At 34.6% G+C, this 20,044-nt stretch overlaps 5 protein-coding genes across 15 annotated transcripts; 3 read left to right on the top strand and 2 right to left on the bottom strand.

Annotated features, from left to right (window-relative positions):
- The first annotated feature begins 117 nt into the window (after nt 1-117).
- Nucleotides 118-1,871, top strand: Mul1 (mitochondrial E3 ubiquitin protein ligase 1). The gene is made up of 5 exons (XM_033471326.2): nt 118-445; nt 650-855; nt 915-1,099; nt 1,174-1,372; nt 1,454-1,871. Exons 1-5 carry the CDS (start codon nt 341-343, stop codon nt 1,779-1,781), a joined length of 1,023 nt encoding a protein of 340 aa, XP_033327217.1. The 5' UTR covers nt 118-340; the 3' UTR covers nt 1,782-1,871.
- On the bottom strand, nt 1,858-3,461 carry Ctu1 (Cytosolic thiouridylase subunit 1). The gene is made up of 6 exons (XM_033471312.2): nt 3,321-3,461; nt 3,009-3,240; nt 2,821-2,939; nt 2,568-2,756; nt 2,290-2,494; nt 1,858-2,209 (listed from the first exon to the last, which is right to left on the bottom strand). The coding sequence occupies exons 1-6, from the start codon at nt 3,366-3,368 to the stop codon at nt 1,962-1,964; spliced, it is 1,041 nt and encodes a 346-aa protein (XP_033327203.2). The 5' UTR covers nt 3,369-3,461; the 3' UTR covers nt 1,858-1,961.
- A 115-nt stretch (nt 3,462-3,576) lies between these two features.
- Nucleotides 3,577-5,620, bottom strand: Sf3b5 (splicing factor 3B subunit 5). 4 transcript variants are annotated; one of them, XM_076524598.1, is made up of 3 exons: nt 5,483-5,620; nt 4,073-4,293; nt 3,577-3,990 (listed from the first exon to the last, which is right to left on the bottom strand). In XM_076524598.1, exon 3 carries the CDS (start codon nt 3,954-3,956, stop codon nt 3,699-3,701), a length of 258 nt encoding a protein of 85 aa, XP_076380713.1. In that variant the 5' UTR covers nt 3,957-3,990; nt 4,073-4,293; nt 5,483-5,620; the 3' UTR covers nt 3,577-3,698. The 4 variants fall into 4 exon arrangements, with proteins under 4 accessions (XP_076380713.1, XP_076380707.1, XP_076380726.1 ...); XM_076524592.1 differs by lacking the exon at nt 5,483-5,620 and adding an exon at nt 5,158-5,293; XM_076524611.1 differs by lacking the exon at nt 4,073-4,293 and having other exon boundaries at nt 5,483-5,589.
- On the top strand, nt 5,166-16,672 carry Cdk12 (Cyclin-dependent kinase 12). Of its 8 annotated transcripts, none has more exons than XM_076524539.1 (12): nt 5,166-5,307; nt 6,084-7,407; nt 7,487-8,622; nt 8,702-9,129; nt 9,191-9,387; nt 9,472-9,676; nt 9,755-10,023; nt 10,228-10,401; nt 14,534-14,840; nt 14,988-15,108; nt 15,179-15,361; nt 16,464-16,672. In XM_076524539.1, exons 2-12 carry the CDS (start codon nt 6,092-6,094, stop codon nt 16,466-16,468), a joined length of 4,341 nt encoding a protein of 1,446 aa, XP_076380654.1. In that variant the 5' UTR covers nt 5,166-5,307; nt 6,084-6,091; the 3' UTR covers nt 16,469-16,672. The 8 variants fall into 8 exon arrangements, with proteins under 8 accessions (XP_076380654.1, XP_076380653.1, XP_076380650.1 ...); XM_076524538.1 differs by lacking the exon at nt 16,464-16,672 and adding an exon at nt 15,531-16,210; XM_076524535.1 differs by lacking the exon at nt 16,464-16,672 and having other exon boundaries at nt 8,705-9,129; nt 15,179-16,210.
- A 119-nt stretch (nt 16,673-16,791) lies between these two features.
- On the top strand, nt 16,792-20,034 carry LOC117220878 (uncharacterized). Its single transcript, XM_033471299.2, has 6 exons — nt 16,792-16,926; nt 17,421-17,520; nt 17,597-19,219; nt 19,283-19,376; nt 19,589-19,688; nt 19,762-20,034. Exons 1-6 carry the CDS (start codon nt 16,815-16,817, stop codon nt 19,815-19,817), a joined length of 2,085 nt encoding a protein of 694 aa, XP_033327190.2. The 5' UTR covers nt 16,792-16,814; the 3' UTR covers nt 19,818-20,034.
- Nucleotides 20,035-20,044: the final 10 nt, after the last annotated feature.

Genomic DNA, 20,044 nt, shown 5'->3' with positions numbered 1-20,044 from the left:
GAAACTGTAATACTTAACCGATAACCACAGTTCGCATCACCACTTCACAAGGAGTTTAATAAATCCATATCAGGATTACCAACCAGAGTTACTAAAACATGCGTCGAGTGATCATATGTTCGCACAGTTTTGACAACTTAACGGTCACAATTACGTCTGATAATATTTGTAACCGGTTACACTTGAAATTTATTTTTGTTTTACTTTTTTTCTAAAAATCATGTGTTTTGAATGTCAGAATAATATCAAAAAATGGAATCGATCGGTGTGCTCGCGAATCAGTGGAACTATTAATCATATATAGTAATTTTACTGTAACTTTTCCAAATATAACCTAATCATGGACTATTTAGGTGAGATAATAGCTCTCGGAATTGACGGTGTCATCTTCAGCATCTGTTTAAAACAGTTTTTCTATTGCAAAAACGCAATCTTTGCAGTTAAGGTAAACAAGATTTTCATTATTGTACTTGTTTCTCATAGAATTCTATGTGAATTTAATAGTTTCCGAAATCTAACCCTACCAGATGATGAACACAGCATTTATTGCATGAAATTCTAGCAATGTATATATTATATATTGCTATATCAACATATAGCAATGTGTGTAGTGTTTAAAAATACTTCAAAACGTTCAGTTTCTCTACAGGATGCAGAATTTCACGAAGTCGGTTCACAGTTGGAGAACCTTGTTGACAACCATCCTGATAACAAAATAGGCTATATAGCTGTCAGGGGCTTTGTTAAGCCTTTAGGAAAACCATTAACTAGTATCAATAATAAAAAGATAACTGGCGTTGTACAGAAGCTCAAAATTAAAGAACATGTTGTGGCTAGAACTACTGCTGGTTTCTGGTATGTTAATTTTCTTTTCTACAGTTATAAATTATTCATTCTATTTTTTTTACCTATAGGTCAGATCAAGAGCACACTGTTCATAAAGTGTTTAATACTGTACCATTTGTTTTACAACGTGGCTCTAAGTCCGTAGAAGTATTAGAACCATTGTCTGCCGATATTTTAGACTTGGATGTAGTATCAAATACTTTTGAACCTACTGTACCATCGTTTGCAAACCACTTATGGAGTTTCTTCACAGGTTGAAAATATACAATACATAATTTACTATGCTATAGGATAATTTTTAATACCAAAATTCCTTATTAATTGTAGGTGTACGTCAACGTGGTTTGCAGTCTACCGAAGAACTGCTTCGCGATGGTACCCTTATCACAGGTATAGGTGAATTATCGAGGAGCAAATCTAATGCTCTTACACTGCAATCTCCGAATGATGGAATGCCATTTTATTTAACAAGTATGTCGATTACTTCTTTACTTAAAAAGCTAGATGATCGAAGGAGAACATACAGGTGGGTGTTTGATTATTCCTCTTTCACTATCTTGTAGCGTAACCAACTCGAAGGTAGTAACATTTTCATATTATGTTTTAGATTCTTAAGTTTGATGTTTGGCGCAATCGGTTTGTTGATCGGTGGTATAGTACTTCGACGTTATTGGAAAGACAGAACGGAGCAACGATTGGCAGAAGAGTTAAGGCGGAGTCTTTCCGCATCCCGAAAAGAAAGAAGACAAAGAGTTAGAGACACTGAGCTCAGAGAGGATCAGTTGTGCATTGTTTGTCGCACAAATCCTCGTGAAATCATTGTTCTTCCTTGTGGACACGTTTGCCTATGCGAGGATTGTGCTGACGATATTACTAACAATTGTCCTTTCTGTAGATCCCCGATCACACAAAAAGCTGCTGCCTATATAATTTAACATGAATGTAAGAATGAAATTTGTAAAGTTTACCATGGAGGTTTTTAAATGGTAAAGAATGATTAATTAAAATTAATTTAGCGCGTGTAATAGCTTTATTTAATTACAAGAGCATTCTAAAGAGGAAAATTGAAAAATATGATATATTTTCATACACGAGAATACAACATATAAAAAATGTCAAAATTCTAAATCTTTTTGTTTCTTTTTTTCAGTATCATTTTCTGCACTACTCGCGGTTGCGTTAAACGAGTCCATTATACGCTTAATTTTATTAGTTTTTCCAATACCAAGTTTGGGTAGTCCTCTATTCAAACCTTCCAACATGATGCAAGCTTTGCATACTTCTTGACTCGAAACATATCCGCAACGAGAACAGCTTCTTCGTTCCGGCATTTTAACAGTATCTTTTACTGCTAATGTTTCTCCTATTACATAATACATTTAGTTCACGCATTAAGTAACAATGATAATTTCAACATAAAAATTGCAGCACAAATTCATTTACCAGAATGTATTATATCCAATATGGACGAAGGCCTAATCTTTTCTAAGTCCTTCAGGAATGTTCTTGCATGACCTCTATATGCATTTGGTGCAAATACACATTCAGTTGAAAAGTACACCAAGTGTTTGAAATACGCGTACATTACGATCTCCTTCTCATAGGCATATTTAAGCGGCTTACATCGTTTTATGCAATCTGCTCCTGCCTATATTAAAAAATATAATATTGTTACTATATAAAAATTGCATAAATCTAAATACTTTTTAAGTAACTCATACAGTAATGACTGAAGTGCATCTTTGTAGCCGTGCAACATCTCCACGTAAGATATTCATGATTACTGTTTCTGCTATGTCATCCGCGTTATGGCCTGTTGCAATGCAGTCTACCCCCAACAGAGCAGCACCTCTGTCTAATGCTTGTCTTCGAAAGACGCCACAAAAGGTACAATTATTCTTTTTACCTATCTGCAGTAAAATAATTTAATTAATTCAATACACTTAATCCCAATAAAAAAATATATGCTCATACTTCTGCTACAATTTCATCCATAGTCCACCCATACAACTCTTTGTAAGATAATACTTTTAATGGTAACCCATAATCAGTTTTATTTTGTTGAACTGTTTTCAAGCTATCATCCCTGTACCCTAAAAATATGATATATATCACAATAGTTCATTAAGTCTTATAATACTCCAATATTGCTATTAGTATACCAGTAATTCCTTCATCAATAGACAAAAGAAACAAGTCAATTCCATAATTGTATCGTTCATTCAAAGTTTTTAACACATATGCTAGTACAGTTGAATCTTTTCCTCCTGATGCTCCAATAGCAATTTTCTCACCCGGGTTAAATAATTTTCCTAGCGTAATTGTATGATGAATTTCAGATTCAAAGGCGTCGAAAAAACATTCTTTACATAACGCATGTCCAGTTTTTGGTCTCTGTAATTAATTGTATTACTTTTTTTAAAGACCTAATTAATCATAGAAATATCCCTAACTAAGACACATAATTAACTTACTTTGAGAGTAGCATCTTTCCCACACTTCCTTGAACATGGAATTGGCATTTTGATTGAAAATTATAACTTCACTGTGTCCCGAATATTTTGTCTATATTATAAATGTCACAATGATATGTTTATGGTAATGTTTTACTTAGTAACTTAAAACGCTCGTACTTTCAAATTGTTTAAATATTTCACAATCCAAACACGTGATTAAGTTGTCACTTAGGTTATAAATTTCAATAATAATAACAGTTTACATAAATCAAAGTTTAGTTAAGCCAAATACGTTTTTTATTTTACGATGAATGTATAATTCATACAAATGACCGTGAAATATTTATAATCACTGCAATACGTCCACAGCTCGTTTGCAATAAATTTTTCGTGAAATTAGTCTTCTGGCTTTTCTGGAGGTGGACCACAAGGTTGCAACATCTTTTCCATAAGATTAAATCGTACTCGCGCTTTTGCTTCGTTTTCAGCAATAGCGAAAAAATTCAATAGATCATAGTGTCCCATATAAGAACTGCAGGAATCACGGTGTTGGTTTACAAGCCATTCGAACTTAGTCGTGTCAGCGTGGCCTGTGCCGATGTATTTTGATTGCAAATGCTCTAATTGACTGTGAATATTGTAACGTTCCCCCATGCTTCACTCTTCTTGATTGACGAACACACAAGCACTATAAATATACAAGTTTTCAAATATATTGAATGTCGGACTTATTTCTTGTTCTTCCGATCAATTGCTGATGAAAAAATTACGTTTCGTTTCGACTTGAATTTGTAGATTACTCGATTTCAGAAGTATGTGTAGTAATGCACGCTTTTCTTACTCTCTAAGCTGACGTACATATCCCCAACATTTTACTGAGCATCCAATCCATAATGGATCCTGTCTCAGCAGTGAATCGTCAGTCAATCAGAGCACAGAAAATTTCTATTCCGATTCTCGCTAACAGATCAAGCTGTGACCTGGAGGTGTGCTGGAGCAGAAACCATGTCCCCAAGCGGGGACACCCGGCTTAAAATTATGAAGCAGATAGAGAAACCTGATTGGTTGATGCTTCACAGCTAAATAGTGCTGCCCTCACAGTTCTAGACAAAGAGGAAGTGGCGAGTGAGCAAGAGAGCACGATATCAGACAACCACAAGCGAAACAAGTCACACCAACGATCAATGTAACTTGTCTCACTTTATCGTGCTTGCGATCTCACTTTTTTCGCGCATCCGTATGCTGGTGCTCCATCTGAAACAGGTGGCGCGATATTCGACTTGTACTCTTCGCCCTTCGCTCGTACGTACAGCGTATTTGCAAATGCTTGAGACGACGATCGTTTCTACAATTATTAAAATTTTCGAGAACCCGTAAGCAACATTTTAGCTGATGGTTTCTAATGAATTTACAAAATTTACTGCATTGATCGTCAGTGTGACTTGTTTTTCTTGTGGTTGTGCTGATATTGTGTTCTCTCACTCATTCGCTACTTCCTCTCTTTATCTAGAACCGTGAGGGCAGCACTGTTTAGCTGCGAAGCATCAACCAATTAGAATTCTCTACCTGCTTCATAATTCTAAGCCGGTTGCCCCAGCTTGGCTTACTATCGTGAGACACTACTGTACTATCGGGAGAGGGGGGCACAGAATTGCTTACTACACGGCGAGGCATGACTGTACGTCTAAAGCGTTCATAATGCAGAGTTTTCATGTGAGAATGTTTCGTGATTTGTACTAAATGAAATACATAAATTGCAATGTGTTTATAAAAGGCTTAATAATATTATTACCTGTAATTAATATAAAAATATGCGTACGAAAAATAATAATCTTAAACTTATTTTCCTACAAACTTTTAAGTACGACTCCAGATACGTCTGCAAATCCTACATGATTTGATCCATCTGCTGGCGAGTCTGGAGGTAGCCGCTACACTACGTTGGACCCAGCTCGATGCAAAGGAACCCAACATTCAGCGTGATATCGCAAGTCTTACATTGCACGTGAGTACTAACGTTAGTCGTCGACGTACAAGCCCTTCGGAAAACGCTAAACTTTCTATTATAAAAACTGGGCAACTCCCTTGCCACCTAGACGTGAATAATGGCGGCTATGCTAGGTCGACCGAAAAAGCCTTTTCAGCTAAATGTTTCTTCGATCGCCGAGTCATACACTCACGTTGAACGAATCCTCTTGTATATATTTTGAAAATATCGCGATTCACTGTGATTCCACATCTTTTCCAAGTTTCTTAACGAATCCGTGTATTCGAAAGTATTGTTACGTCGACTAAACTATACATGTGCGTGTTCGCGTGTCTTCTTTTCATGTGTGACTGTTATGTGCGTGTGTTATATCCATGACGATCAGTATTAAAGTATTGGAAGAGAACAGAAATAATTATTGTACTTAAAATTTACCATCTAATATTGAATTTTAAAAGGTGTATCAAGTATAAATATAATATGAATGATATTTTAAATATTTAAAAAAGTAGAGTTGATTGCATATCACTTTTACTGATTGTTTGTGGATATTTGAAGAAATGTGATTTCATTGTTTGCAGACCTTTTTGTGCTATTTATGTAAGTAATATAAAGTGATTATGTTTATTTTTATGGATATTATTCTTATGGTTATGTCAAGGTTATTCTTATATTATATTATTTTTTTATCTCTATTATTTATATTATTCTTATGGTTAATAATAAAATAAATGTAATGTGTGTTCAGTAAAAAGTTCATTATTTTTATATACTGAAATATTTGTATATTTCAGTAGGTGACATGCCTGGCAGTCGTGATATTGAACGAGCAGAACGTAATGGAAGATTTCGATCACGTAGAAGAGATAGTACAGGCAGTGATATAAATCGACATAATTTCGAAGCTTCTGACAAGAAGCATAGACGGCATGGAAAAAACAAGGGTTCTGGAAAAAAAAAGAAGAAGAGGTCTAGAGATAAATCTATAGAGAATGTACCAACTGTAGCCTCTTCCATAGTTAAGCCTTTAGTTGAATACTCAGATGTGAGTAGTGAAGACTTGTCTGAACCGGAAGCAGGGGAAATTCAGTCAGAGGATAGTAGAGGTAATAGCTACACGGACGGAGAAGTACCTGAGACAGTTTTACAGAGGCGTTATTATGGCGGAAGTCCAGTACGAGCTCTTGGGGCATCGCCTATTAGTCTTTCACCATCTCCACCAGTCCAGCATAGGCATTCTGGCAGACATTATTCGCCTAATGAACAGCAGCCTTCAGCAATGCATGGTGCCACACCTGAATATGAAGAGGAGTCCAGGCGCTATGCGAGAAGAAAAGAAAAGAAACATAAACGAGAGAAGAAAAAGAAAAGAAGCCTTAGTCCCTCATCCAGTTCTGGCAAGAAGAAGAAACGAAAGTCTAAGAGGCATTCTCATAGTTTGAGTCCACATCGCATACCAGATGAAATCATAATAAGCCCGGAGCGCGAGAAACCAGTTGGAAATTGGTCAGAGTCGCCTCCTTTACCACTGAAGGATAGTACTTCACCGATTTCACCTGCGACACCTCAAGAATTAAGAGAGTTCAGCGATGTTGAACTTGTATTACCCAGGCAACCCCGAAACGTAACACCTCCACCCCTTCCCCCAAGACCGACCGAATCTCCACACACTCCTTTGTTGCCGCCAAGAACAGCAACACCAGAGAATAACAAAGCAAATTTATCTGCGATAAAACACACACCAGAAAGACAGAAACATAGTCCTAGTATTCATACTCGACGTAATAGCATTAGTCCAGGGCCAACGATAAGCTCGAGTCGTAGGAGACCTCATAGCCCAAGTCCACCATCGAGACGAAGAGACCATAGCCCGGCGAGAAGAAGAGACTTTAGTCCCAGCCCCATGGTGCACAGACTGAGGCACAGTCCTAGTCCTTCAAGGAGGCGAGAATTCAGTCCGAGTCCTGTTGGTCATCGACGTAGAGGGGATCCCGTTAGTTCACCACCGTCGAGTAAACGTAGACGACGGGACGAGGCTGATCGACGACACAGACACCATGAAAAAGACAGGAGGGACAAAAGAAAATCAAGATCGACCAGAAGTCCTACTGGAAGCAGGTATTTTTTGTATCAGGATGCTTTAGCTAACTTAAATTTCATGTTTTTGTTTCATAATTAACATGAATTACTCTTTCAGGTTGCATTTACCTCTTTCCCGTTCGCGATCCCGAAGTCCTGGAAGATGGCGGAAGATCCAATCACGATCTAGGTCGCGTTCGCGTCGACGAAGTCGAACTCCGAAGAAGTCACGTTCTCCTAGCAAATCTCACAAGTCTGTAAGGAAGCACAAGTCGAAGAGTCCTCGTCCTTCGAGGATACCTTCACCTTCGCCCCATAGACCCAGGCCAAGAAGTCCGTCTAGCATCACCGCGAGAAATCTCAGAGTACAAGCAAAAATCAGCGAGACCAGTTTGTTCGCCGAGCTAGTGAAGGACAGGAACATGCGTGAGTTAGCGTATAAGAAACTACAGGCGGCTAAAGAGAAAGCTGTGAACCAGGATGAAGTTCAAATCATAGAAGGCACCGATGACAAAGACGGCAGCAACACGTCCTCCGAGAACAAACCTTCCGCCGACAACAAAGATAAATATGTAAATCACAAAGATCAAACGAAAGGGACGAGCGAAACCATGAAATCTGTTGACGTTGTGGATATCCCAGTTCCGGTGTCGGACGACAGTGGAATAGCGGGAAAGACGCCTCCATTGCCCATGTCACAATCTGTCAATACGTCGAACTTAATGCCCGGAGGTAATCAACCTCCAACTGTTGTATATACTTCACCTACAACCGCTGCGTCTAATAATTGTCCAGTGACCGTTACAAGTAGCCCGAATTTTTCGACTGTTACCACTGTACAAGCACCCCCGTTGCCACAGTCTGAGCTTGCGAACGCGTCCTGCATACCACAACCGTCTATGTCAGTGCCTATTCCTGTACCAGTACCTGTTCTACCAAATTTGTCCGTTCCGCCTCCGCCGATACCGATTCCTGTACCGGCGCCTAATACGGCCATGTCAAAATTCAATCCTCCCAATAACTTGGTTCCTCTTAAGTCGGTAGACCCCCCTAAACCCCCTATCGTGGCATTTAAGACAAAAAGTTTGTCACGGTTACCGTTACCGCCTGGAATTAATCAGAATGATTTGGAGAGTATAGACTCGCCGCCGAGTAGGTCACCAAGTCCACCTAGCAAGGCACAAATGAAGTTTCCTACATCCACTCCGAAACCACCACAGAAGAAGAGTATCAAAGACTTACCTATGCCTCCAGGTATATTAATGTATTTTTTTTGTTTTGGATAGTGTAATTATTATTTAATGGAAATAACTTGTATGGAGATGATTTGCAGTAGTTCCTGGGTCTGAAGACTTGAGTGGAGAAGATGATCCAAATGCAACACCACCACGCACAAGGGTTGAACGTGTTCCGCCAAAGCCCAAGCTAAAGAGACCAAAAATCTTGAAACGTAGGAGCTCGAGGAATTGCCACACTCCTATGTCGGCTTCCGGTGGCAAAGATTGGGGTGAACGCTGCGTTGAGGTGTTTGAAGTCATAGCACAGATTGGAGAGGGTACCTACGGTCAGGTGTACAAGGCTCAAGACAAACGAGCTAGCGTGCTTGTGGCATTGAAGAAAGTCCGCTTGGAAAACGAGAAAGAAGGGTTTCCGATCACGGCGGTGCGTGAAATCAAAATTCTGCGACAGCTGAATCATAAAAACATTGTCAACTTGAGGGAAATAGTCACGGACAAACAGGATGCCTTAGACTTCAGAAAAGTACGTTATTAACGTACATTATTAACGTATATGTCTGACAATACTTATATCGCTTTTATAGGATAAAGGATCGTTCTACCTCGTGTTCGAATACATGGATCACGACTTGATGGGTCTTCTAGAATCCGGAATGGTGGATTTCAATGAAATGAACAACGCGAGCATAATGAAACAATTGTTAGACGGTTTAAATTACTGCCACAGTAAAAACTTTTTACATAGAGATATAAAGTGTTCAAATATATTGATGAACAATAAGTACGTATTTTACATAATGAACGCATGATATGGCGTTGCTCCAATTATTTTACGACTTATCTTGTAATTTTTGTGTGTGTGTAGAGGGGAAGTGAAGTTAGCAGATTTCGGACTTGCAAGACTTTACAATGCCGAAGATAGGCAACGACCCTATACAAACAAAGTTATTACTTTGTGGTACAGACCTCCTGAATTATTATTAGGCGAAGAACGTTACGGGCCTGCTATAGACGTTTGGAGTTGCGGTTGTATTTTAGGAGAATTATTTTCTAAGAAACCGCTATTCCAGGTATGAAAGTTCAGTATTAAATAAATGTCATAGAGTTATTACTACGTTTGAAATTAATATTATCTCCTCCTTTATTAGGCGAACGTAGAGATGATGCAGTTGGAGATGATTTCTAGAGTCTGTGGTACACCAACTCCCGCCGTTTGGCCTTCTGTGATAAAATTGCCGTTATGGCACACACTCAAGCCAAAAAAGTCCCATAGAAGACGCTTGCGGGAAGATTTCTCGTTTATGCCGGCACCAGCTTTGGATCTATTAGACAAAATGTTAGAATTAGATCCTGAAAAACGAATAACGGCTGCTGACGCACTTAAAAGTGCATGGCTGAAAAATGTTCAACCTGAGCAGTATGTTTTCTTTTTGATTTCCACTATGTCTCTCTAACGAGAATATGTTATAAATTAAAGTATAGAGATAGTATTGTATTTTACATAGCCCTCGGTAGAGGATACATCAATATGAGATACAAAATACTGTATTTTGTTCATAATTTCTAAATGTATGTAATTCTGTCCATGCATAAAATCTGTATTAATCTTATGACAAATTAGGATGCCGGCACCGCAACTTCCTACTTGGCAAGATTGTCATGAACTTTGGAGCAAAAAGCGAAGACGCCAGTTGCGGGAACAACAAGAGAGCTCTGCGGGAAAGATACCTCTGCTACCTCTTCCGAATAAAGGAGGTCCCCATAAGGCTATCGAAGATCTATCAGATGTCGGGGGGTGAGTAGCTGTAGAGAGACATATTCGCACAAAACTGGGACGCGATCCAGTACTGACCAGATTACTAATTGCTTACACACGTAGATGGCTGTGTACTGCAGTTGTGCTTAGCATTTATTTTTTTTTCTTTAGCAGAGTGCGTTGTTTTGAAAATATTATTTAAAAAGAGTGGAGACGTAACTGTTGTAGTAATCATACTTCCCATCGTCCGTTTGCATGTTACTCTCTCAATAATGAATAAAATTAAGTTAATTTTAATTTGATTCGCAGTCGTTCAAACACGACGATGGCTATAGTGCAGAGCAATGGAATATTTTAAATACATAAACAAAAATGCAAACAAAGAATGTACTAATGTACTAATATTTTAAAACACAAGAAAACGATATAAGCGTACCAGAAAACACACAGAATTTACAACGAAATGTTTTGTCATACCAATCATATGTTATATACAATACTTTACTTTTTTATGTGGTTACGTATTGATACAACAAAATGATATACATACATATGTATATTGATGATTCGACGAAATTATATGATACTAACCAACAACACTATATTACTATTCCTTGAAATTAATATCGGATATTGTTTGATTGGATGGATATTGTGTGTAGGCATTTATGTGAAATGCACCTTGCGATCCAGATTTAATTGATTGCCTTAGGAAATGATGATACGAGCTTAAAGATTATAACATATTTTTTATGTCTGATATTTTCCTGAACGAAAGCAATGACCGTAAATAATATGTATGTACATATTTATCGCTTCGTAAATAGGTGAATATACATGTGCATATATTGAAAAATATTTGTGTATTTAAAAGAAGAATGCACATATATACGATTATACACGCATTTAGATGATTTACATGTATGTGCATATAATCAACGATACTTCATAACTGTATGAATAATATCCAGTTCACAAGTTATCGGATGTTTTTATTAAAAAAGTGAGATTAAATTCAATTATTAGAAATTTCATAGATGATGCAACCTTTAAATCTCAAGCTATTATCCTTTGTATATTTAAAAGAATATTATATCGCAATTTCTTGCAATTTTGACTGAATTAGATACAAGTGGAGATATAATTGTTTAATGTTCTAAAATTTTGGAAGGTGCTTAATGTCCGTTTAGACCGATTATTTAAAATGAAAATGAGACAATTTGATAAGATTGATACACGAGCTTGAATATTTATTGCAGCTTTTATTTTTGCTTGAAGCAGGCATGGGCGAGTCATTTCGGCCGCGGGCCACAAGTCCATTACTACTACTCCATGCACACTGCTACACATAACATGGGTAGCCCCGCGTCGGGCACAGAAGAAACATTGTCGTATCGTTTCTCGCGTCGCATAAGTGTGTGAGGGACGAGCCACGGACCAGATTTGGTCCACGAGCCGCGACTCGTTCATGCCTGGGCTGAAGCAACAATGAGTCTGATGACTTTTGAACGCGGATGTGCATATATTTAAAATATATTCATCCTTGAATGACAAATAATTAACAAAGAGAGAAGAAAAGAGTAATAAGTTGTACGATTGAGAATGAAAAGAGGTCGGAGTTCCTAGAATATTATATGTTAACGGTCGTCTTGAATTATCAAATTTAAATGCTGTCTTGAAATGCATGAGATGGTGGACAAAATGAATGAAGGAAGCATTGTGAATATATAGACTATCCTGTATAATGTTTAAAGTCTTAGGAGTGTAAATAGGTCGAATGGGACACAAAGAAGAAGCTGATGGAGATACGAAGACATGGAATACGAGAAGCCAAGACTATAATATGAATGTGTTCCACAAATAGTAACGTCATGGCCATCCTCCCATCGACAGTTCATTTTATTTACCTTAAATTCAGTTTATTTAACATACACACATTTCTAGATTAGGTGTATTTTTAATTGGTTCCGCAAACTGTGTTATAGTTCGTTATTTCTGTATGTAGATAGTTTAAACATAAGTTTTCAATATACGAATGGCAGTTTTTCTATATCCGTTTAATATTTTTCATGATTTTTTGCATGTACTTTTGTATCGGTGCCATTCTTATAATGAAATCCGGTCAAATTTAGACAAAAAAATGTATTATTATCATCACAATGTAAAATAATATCGAATTACTGTAATATAAAATATTTACTTAAATATCTAGAGGCATCCGCCTGAAACATTTTTTGTGGACAATGAATTTCCAATGTTATTAAAATATTTTATTGTTTAATTTGTTTAGCCCCTGCCAATGTATCTACACTTTATAATTTACAAACTAAGTATATCTTTAATCATTTCGGAGAATCATATCTGACTATGAACACTGGGACCTTGGGGAATTAATTAAAGTACCGATGCACGATGTGCCTTCTTCCAAAATTACTATCAACAATATGTTACTTTTCTACTTATTCCACAATAAGTTCGAGTATTTAACATAAAAAAAAAAATATATATATAGTGTTATTTCTTTGTAGAATGTATCAAACAATAAATAACAAGTTGATGTTGCAGTAATACTCTAGTGCACACACAGTGAAATAGATAAGATAACTAGAAGCGCGTTGCGCTTTTTTAAATTGAATCTGTTATACCAGAATTGTCCTGATAACAGCAGGTCGTAATTGAACAAATTTGTGCAGTTACGTGTACCTTCGATTTTAAATTAATTCTGCTTTTAACTTACTTCCAATTGAATCAAATGAAAATTCTGTATGTATAAGTAAATTGTAACATTGGTTTTCAAATTAATTGCAAAGCTTATTTAAAATGTTTGGTACAGAAATGAATATGATAGTAAGTATTAATATTGTTATAATTTTTAATGGAAAAGTGGAACTTTCTGACAGAATAATAATTGTAAATATTATTATTAAAAACTTTGTTATAAAATTGTATAAATTTTTAATGGACTTCAAACTTATAAATCTTCTTTATTCTTTTCTATATATTCAAAAAATATATTAACATTGTGTAAAGATACATAACCATTTTTTTTATTTATGTATACCAATTACACTATCTATAAGTAATATGTAAATGTTATGCAGTATATAGTTGGTTACAAACAAGACTAGTTATAAAAATATTCGTATATTCTATTGTGGAATTTGAAGAAAATAACATGATGTAACAAAAACAAGATAAAAGTAATTATAAGCGAATACAAATTGGAAAAATATCTAATGAGAAAAACATTATGTTTCAGGAAATAATATTATTGTGGCTGAATGATAGAGGGCTAATTTTATAGCACTTATAACAATATACAATAGGTAATGAACGTTTCAAATATGTTTAATACATGTTTATACCCAGGGTATCCAGTTTAATAATTCACATCAGAGTTGGTTTTGTGTATCATATAACAAATTCATTTGCTTGGGCTTTTTGACTAAAAATAAAGTGCTTGACCATTTTGTATGGAAGGGTTGAAGATATATCAAACTCAAGGCTTGTTATATTAAGCCCCTTAATACTTTTGATCCCTTATGAAATTCTTTGTCAAACTGTTTCACTCATTGAGGTCTAAATGATAAGTATACGCAATGAATTGTGAAAAATAAAATTACGAATTATAAATAAAAATTGTTATGCTGTGCCTATTAAATTGCATGTACATCCATATGAAAAATATTGGTTTATTAGTCTTGCTTTTTGAATATGCACATTTACAAGACAAGTTCCATTTGCATGGCCTTTGTTAATCATCGAATAAGTGTTGTTATTGGGGTATTTGTGCATCACCATTCATAATATTGCATTCATGTGATACACGGTTAATTGTACTATTTTATAAAATCTTATATGATTATTGATATAATTTTAGCTCTAAATATAATAGCATGATCTCAAATTATCTATAATCTAACGTTATTTTTTGGATGATGTACTTCAACATAAAATATAAATCAGTGATCGTATAAATTTGTAGCAATATAAAGATATTTGTTAAAATTAATATCCTTTGCAGTGACAAATTTATGTTTATAATATTGATTACTAAATATAAATACTAACTATATGTGTTTTTAATATAAATAAGATGTGTTCTGCATTTAATAAATTTCACAGAGATTCATTTCAATAATTGGTAAAATGTTGTTTGACTTGATTTCAGATCTTCCAAACGTTTAAAAATGGAAGCAGGCTACAATTCCCATCCAAATCGACTTGGTACGGAATCTCATTATGGGGGAGATAATTTGTTTAATCAGAGTGGGCCGTTCATGGTTTCACCTTCGTCATATTATTATGCCAGTCCTCCACCTGTTAAACCACGACACAAAGGAGACGCAAGCTCTCATTTGACAGAACTGTGCGCCGAAGATAGCCTTGCCCGAAAATTAAGTATTCTCACAAATGCCTTAAATCAGGGAAAACCAATTCGTGTTGATGATCTCATGTCACTTCGATCAGACAATGAGGTAAATGATTTTAGTCAGTTTTTACTCTATTATCTTGCTTCTATATTCTGTTACATAATATCGTATAGAAGAAGATACTTGATCTAGTTCAGAAAAATAAGTTTTTCTTCTTCGACTTTAATGTTATTTTAATTCGTGCTTTCACAGAGTGACCCTAAAGTAGTACAGTTGTTAGGAGAATTGCATACTGAACTACGGCTGGCAGCAAATTCAAGACCAAGTGGACAACTAGAATCTCATCTTCCTGTATTGAATCCACCATCTTTAGGTAAATTTCATTGTGTTTATTTTGTCCTTATTGTACATAATGTACCATGATTGTAAATTATATTTTTCAGATACGAATACTTCCCAATCAGGAAATTTTGATGCGCATGCAGTTTATGCTGGTGATGATGCAATGAGCTCTGGAAGGTGGTCACAGTTGGCTACAGCTGGTGTTCGCAGTGCATTATTGGCGCTTATGTCGCGCTATGGTTTGGAAACATACAATCCTTCCCCTGCTATCACCCGACCCCCAGGTAAACCGGCATCCAGCCTGATGCAGAACCTTTTCCTGCCCTCGACTTCCTCTCAGTCAGCATTCAGCTCATAATAATTTGTACATATATGGACTCATTACAGCATTTGAAACAATGTTTTGTATAAAGTTGACAAAAGGTCTAAATTACTATTTTTTAAATTAACTAGGCAAGGAAGTACAACTGCATCCAAGTTGTTTATAGACTCTGCTACCTATTCGTAACTGTAAGTGCACATTCGGTGTATAACTTGTATATAATTGATATATTATTAATATCAGACCAGTTACTTAATACGGTACTTGTATCTTTAATAGTACGAATAACGCTCTTTATAGTGCACACACATGCGATAAACGAGATAAGAGAGGCTTTAAAGGTTTCAACTTTCTTCTTGTTTTTTTAAACGTAGATTTATTTTTTGCACTTAAGAAATATTTAATATATATATAAATATATATACATATATTGATGTAGATACATGAGAGCACATGTAAAATGTATGTGCATTTAAAAAAATGTTAAACAAAATATCTGCCCATGCAGACATTTTTATCTCTATCTCTTTATTTTTTTAAAATATAGTTCCTTTTAATGAATTTGTTACGCATAGAAATTTTATGTCATGCGACAAACTTACACTGAATGAGTTCATGATCAAAAGGCATGGAAAAAGAAATGGAGCTATTCCATAAGAAATTCAAAGGTCGGATGCATTCTGAATATTTATTGCATAAGACTTTTTTTCTTTTTATATAAGATGTTAACGTTTATTTATTATGCAAATATTTACAGGATGTAATGTACATAACATGATCGAGATATAATAAAGAAACAAAAGTACATGAATGTAGGAGAATTCTTTCAGATCGGGATAACGTTTTTAGTAAAAGAAATTGTTCAAATTATTCCAGGCGAAAATGGCTCGGAATATATTATATTAGTTAGTTCTTATTGGTTAGGTATTTACAAAATTACGTAAATTAGAAGCAAATCTGCATATCAAAAGGATATTTAGACAGAAAATTATTTATTAACTTCTTGAAGAAAAGGTAATGTCGATGAATGAAAAATATTAATACAATTTTCACGAACGTTTCAGATTGACGTGATCCCAAGAAAATGTGTACACTGTGAAAGTGAGGTTAGGACGTGTGCTTCTCTGCCGGCAAGACGTATACAATCTGTGACGTTATTATGGCGGATCGTATGATTCGAAAGGAGACAACGCGACCGTGCTTCCTACGGTGAAAAGTGATATCAAGAGTACGACATTGTGGGAATGAATAATAAATCTTTTCCTTTATTGAATTTGTTCGTTTCTATGTTCGGTGTGATAACTGGTATGCACAATAAAAATATGCAGCACATTAATTAATGCAAAGTGAAAAATACAGGCGAGGTGTCGAGTTGTTCGCAAAAAAACAAATACCTAACCTCGTCTACTTTACCGATGGCTACCTCAGATGTTCTACAATTTCACTATTGTACAGAGAACGAAGACGTACGAAATGCAACCAAGAATTTTGCCGGAATTCTCGGGGACGCGTTCGAACAATATAAAAGTAAGTATATGTAATTGTTGTTGTTGCTCTATTAATAATATGTGTTTTGGATGTACGTTCATCGTCGATTATTTATAGATAAGTTTCGATTTTCATAGATAATTAAGTATCAGTCTGTTATGTTTTGTTCCTTTTTTCCACTTTATAGATAAACTGTATCAAAATCTGTTAGTGTAACTGCTCTGATGAATTTAACAAACTATAACAAGACAAAAAGTTCTTATAAACGTTAGTTACACCTGACTTTGTTTTTTTTTTATGACTTACAGTCGAGATTTTGTGTTTATATATATATATATATGTTTATATATTTTTATATATTGCCTATGAGCTTGTTATAAGCAATGTGTGTAGTATAAGAAATCTTTTGGAATATATGTGTTTAAATCAGTTTAGTATGTTCATATTAGTTTCAGATATAACTGAATCTATCAGTGAAATTATGCCTACATATTTTAGTACATTTGAATCATAAATTTTTCTTATGCTTCCAGAATTATGGATTGAGTATATTAAATTGCAAAAATATTGCGAAAATGCTGGTGTAAAAATTCCATTTCAAGTGTTTAAATCTAAAAGTGATAATAGCAATATGTGAGTTTTTGCCTTCATTATTTGATACTCTACATTTATAAAATAAGTATTATAATTTTCCTTATTGATATTTTAGTGTATTACCGAAAGCTGAAAGTTGTATAGATGTATACAGTAATCAAACAAGTCAATTATCCAAGAATTCAACTACATATAATTTGGATAATACATTGGGTTCAAATGAAACAATTCTAGCTGATGATAAGTTTGGTCATAACAAATTATTACATAGTCCAGTACTTATAAGAAGACATAAGCCTAAGAAGAATAGTATTACACCTGGCCGTTCCATTTTGGATGATACTGATGAGATTGATACATCTATTCCACTTAGAGAAAATATTATCATTTTGGCAAATAGTTCTGATGAAGATCTTTCTACATCTGTTGAAACCAAAGAAAATCAGTGTTCAAATATTTTGAATAATAATGATGAAATTGAATGTACACCACTGTCTAGATTGCCAAAAAAATTGGGACTCAGTAAACTATATAATATTGAAACCACATTATTGAACAGTGGAAAGAAGTTGAAACAGTCGAGGCTCGCATTCGTTCCATCTGAAGAAAACAAAATGATCATGGATGCAAAGAAACGTAAAAAATTAAACAAATTGATACAACCTGAATTTCTTACATCCACAAAAAATCTACAGCAAAACTCAAAGGGTACTGGCTCCAATGAAACAGTAGATGAAGAAATAATTGAAGATAGTCCCACTAAACGTAAGAAATCGAAATTGAAAATACAAAGCTTGAAACTGAAAAAAAATAGTAGTGGAAAATTTAGAGACGATATTAGTATAAAGATTAATTTATTTAGCGATACTAAAATTAGTTATGCTAACCTCAGTCAATGTTTACCTGTAGATACATCTACACAAAGTAAAGAACTATATTCGAAAAAAGAATTAAAATCATTTAGTATCTCGGAGAACAAGGGCATTAGAAACAGTTACGAAATTTTACCATCTTTGTCGCTTGTTGATACAGAACGCATAGTTAACAACATACCAGAAGAAGAAACAGAGAAAATTGATACAAAACGTATGGTTAATAACATACCAAAAGAAGAAACTGAGAAAATTGATGCTAGTAATGAATTTCAAGCACAGAAGAAAAAGTTGTCGAAATTGGTTGAAGGAGCCTGTAATTCCAATCTCTCATGTAATGATGAAACATTTTATCTCTTGGGTGAAAGACCTAAAGAGAAAACTGAGAAAAATGATACAAAACGTATGGTTAATAACATATCAAAAGAAGAAACTGTAAAAATTGATACTAGTAATGGAAGCCAAGCACAAAAAAGAAAATTGTCGAAATTGGTTGAAGAAACCTGCAACTCTAATCACTCATGTAATGATGAAACATTTTATCTCTTGGGTGAAAGACCTAAAGAGAAAACTGAGAAAAATGATACAAAACGTATGGTTAATAACATATCAAAAGAAGAAACTGAAAAAATTGATACTAGTAATGGAAGCCAAGCACAAAAAAGAAAATTGTCGAAATTGGTTGAAGAAACCTGCAACTCCAATCTCTCATGTAATGATGAAACATTTGATCTCTTGGGTGAAAGACTTAAAGAGAAATCAACTTCCAAAGTTGATAACACAAAAATTAGTAATTTCAATATGCCAAAAAATATGTCTCACGACTCACCATCCATGAAGAAGAATCTTATGAATAATTTTGATGTGTAAGTATCTTTTATAAACTATTTATTATTACTAAAATTATCTAATACAATTACATTTTGCAGGGCATCTAAGAAAGAGAATGTACTTATTGATAAAACAAGAAATAAAGCAGAAAGAGCAAAGATGGCTGGTTCCACTTGTTGGGAATGTGAAAAGGTATCAAATATATCTATAGCTTTTATTATATCTATAATACAATTTTCGTAAATAGTAAGGAATTTAAATGTTTGTTATTGCTACATGTATGCATTGAAGAGTAAGTTATCATTATTCTATGATTTTTATCTATTATAGTTATTATATGCAAGGTAATTCAGGCTATTGTATTTAATAAAAAATTTAAGCAATTTGTTTGTTGTTATGTTTAGTATTATGGTAACCTTGGACTCTCTAAGGAAGAAATGAAAACTAGGCAAAAGCAATGCTCTCGTCATAGGATTAATAAAGAGAAACCAAGATCTCCTGAAGGTAACATAATTACTTCTAATTTTGTTGATAAAGTTAAATGCAACAAGTCTTTGAAAATATTACTTATTTCTAGGATTTTGGTATCCTCTGTTTCCTGAACCGTACGCGTCCAGTATCGAAAATGACTGAAAATATATTAGGATGCATTGTATGATACAAACAGTGCCATATCATAAGTAATGTCCAAATATATAAGCAGTATTTTTGTAACTCTTTATATTCATAATATTTATCGTTAATCTGTGCTACGTATAGTATATATTTACAAATTATAGATTTCCAAAATGTTTTTATAAATGTGTAAGGTTTACATAAGGGAAAAAATAAACTCCATAAAATAATTGTACACACGTTAT

The sequence above is a fragment of the Megalopta genalis genome, chromosome 1, assembly GCF_051020955.1.
Source record: "Megalopta genalis isolate 19385.01 chromosome 1, iyMegGena1_principal, whole genome shotgun sequence".
Lineage (NCBI taxonomy): Eukaryota > Metazoa > Arthropoda > Insecta > Hymenoptera > Halictidae > Megalopta > Megalopta genalis.
Note: the sequence above shows the minus strand (reverse complement) of the source record. Positions and strands in the feature narration are given on the sequence as shown.

Excerpts from the sequence above, each read along its gene's own strand:
- Mul1 (XM_033471326.2), top strand. The coding sequence starts at position 341 with ATGGACTATTTAGGTGAGATAATAGCTCTCGGAATTGACGGTGTCATC. Across the intron at positions 856-914 it reads AGAACTACTGCTGGTTTCTG|GTCAGATCAAGAGCACACTG; the intron begins GTATGTTAATTT and ends TTTTACCTATAG. Across the intron at positions 1,373-1,453 it reads GATCGAAGGAGAACATACAG|ATTCTTAAGTTTGATGTTTG; the intron begins GTGGGTGTTTGA and ends ATTATGTTTTAG.
- Ctu1 (XM_033471312.2), bottom strand. The coding sequence starts at position 3,368 with ATGCCAATTCCATGTTCAAGGAAGTGTGGGAAAGATGCTACTCTCAAA. Across the intron at positions 3,241-3,320 it reads GGAAAGATGCTACTCTCAAA|AGACCAAAAACTGGACATGC; the intron begins GTAAGTTAATTA and ends AATTAATTACAG. Across the intron at positions 2,495-2,567 it reads GATGCACTTCAGTCATTACT|GCAGGAGCAGATTGCATAAA; the intron begins GTATGAGTTACT and ends TTTTTAATATAG.
- Sf3b5 (XM_076524598.1), bottom strand. The coding sequence starts at position 3,956 with ATGGGGGAACGTTACAATATTCACAGTCAATTAGAGCATTTGCAATCA.
- Cdk12 (XM_076524520.1), top strand. The coding sequence starts at position 6,092 with ATGCCTGGCAGTCGTGATATTGAACGAGCAGAACGTAATGGAAGATTT. Across the intron at positions 14,841-14,987 it reads CACTTCGATCAGACAATGAG|AGTGACCCTAAAGTAGTACA; the intron begins GTAAATGATTTT and ends GTGCTTTCACAG. Across the intron at positions 15,109-15,178 it reads ATTGAATCCACCATCTTTAG|ATACGAATACTTCCCAATCA; the intron begins GTAAATTTCATT and ends TATATTTTTCAG.
- LOC117220878 (XM_033471299.2), top strand. The coding sequence starts at position 16,815 with ATGGCTACCTCAGATGTTCTACAATTTCACTATTGTACAGAGAACGAA. Across the intron at positions 17,521-17,596 it reads AAAAGTGATAATAGCAATAT|TGTATTACCGAAAGCTGAAA; the intron begins GTGAGTTTTTGC and ends TTGATATTTTAG. Across the intron at positions 19,220-19,282 it reads CTTATGAATAATTTTGATGT|GGCATCTAAGAAAGAGAATG; the intron begins GTAAGTATCTTT and ends TACATTTTGCAG.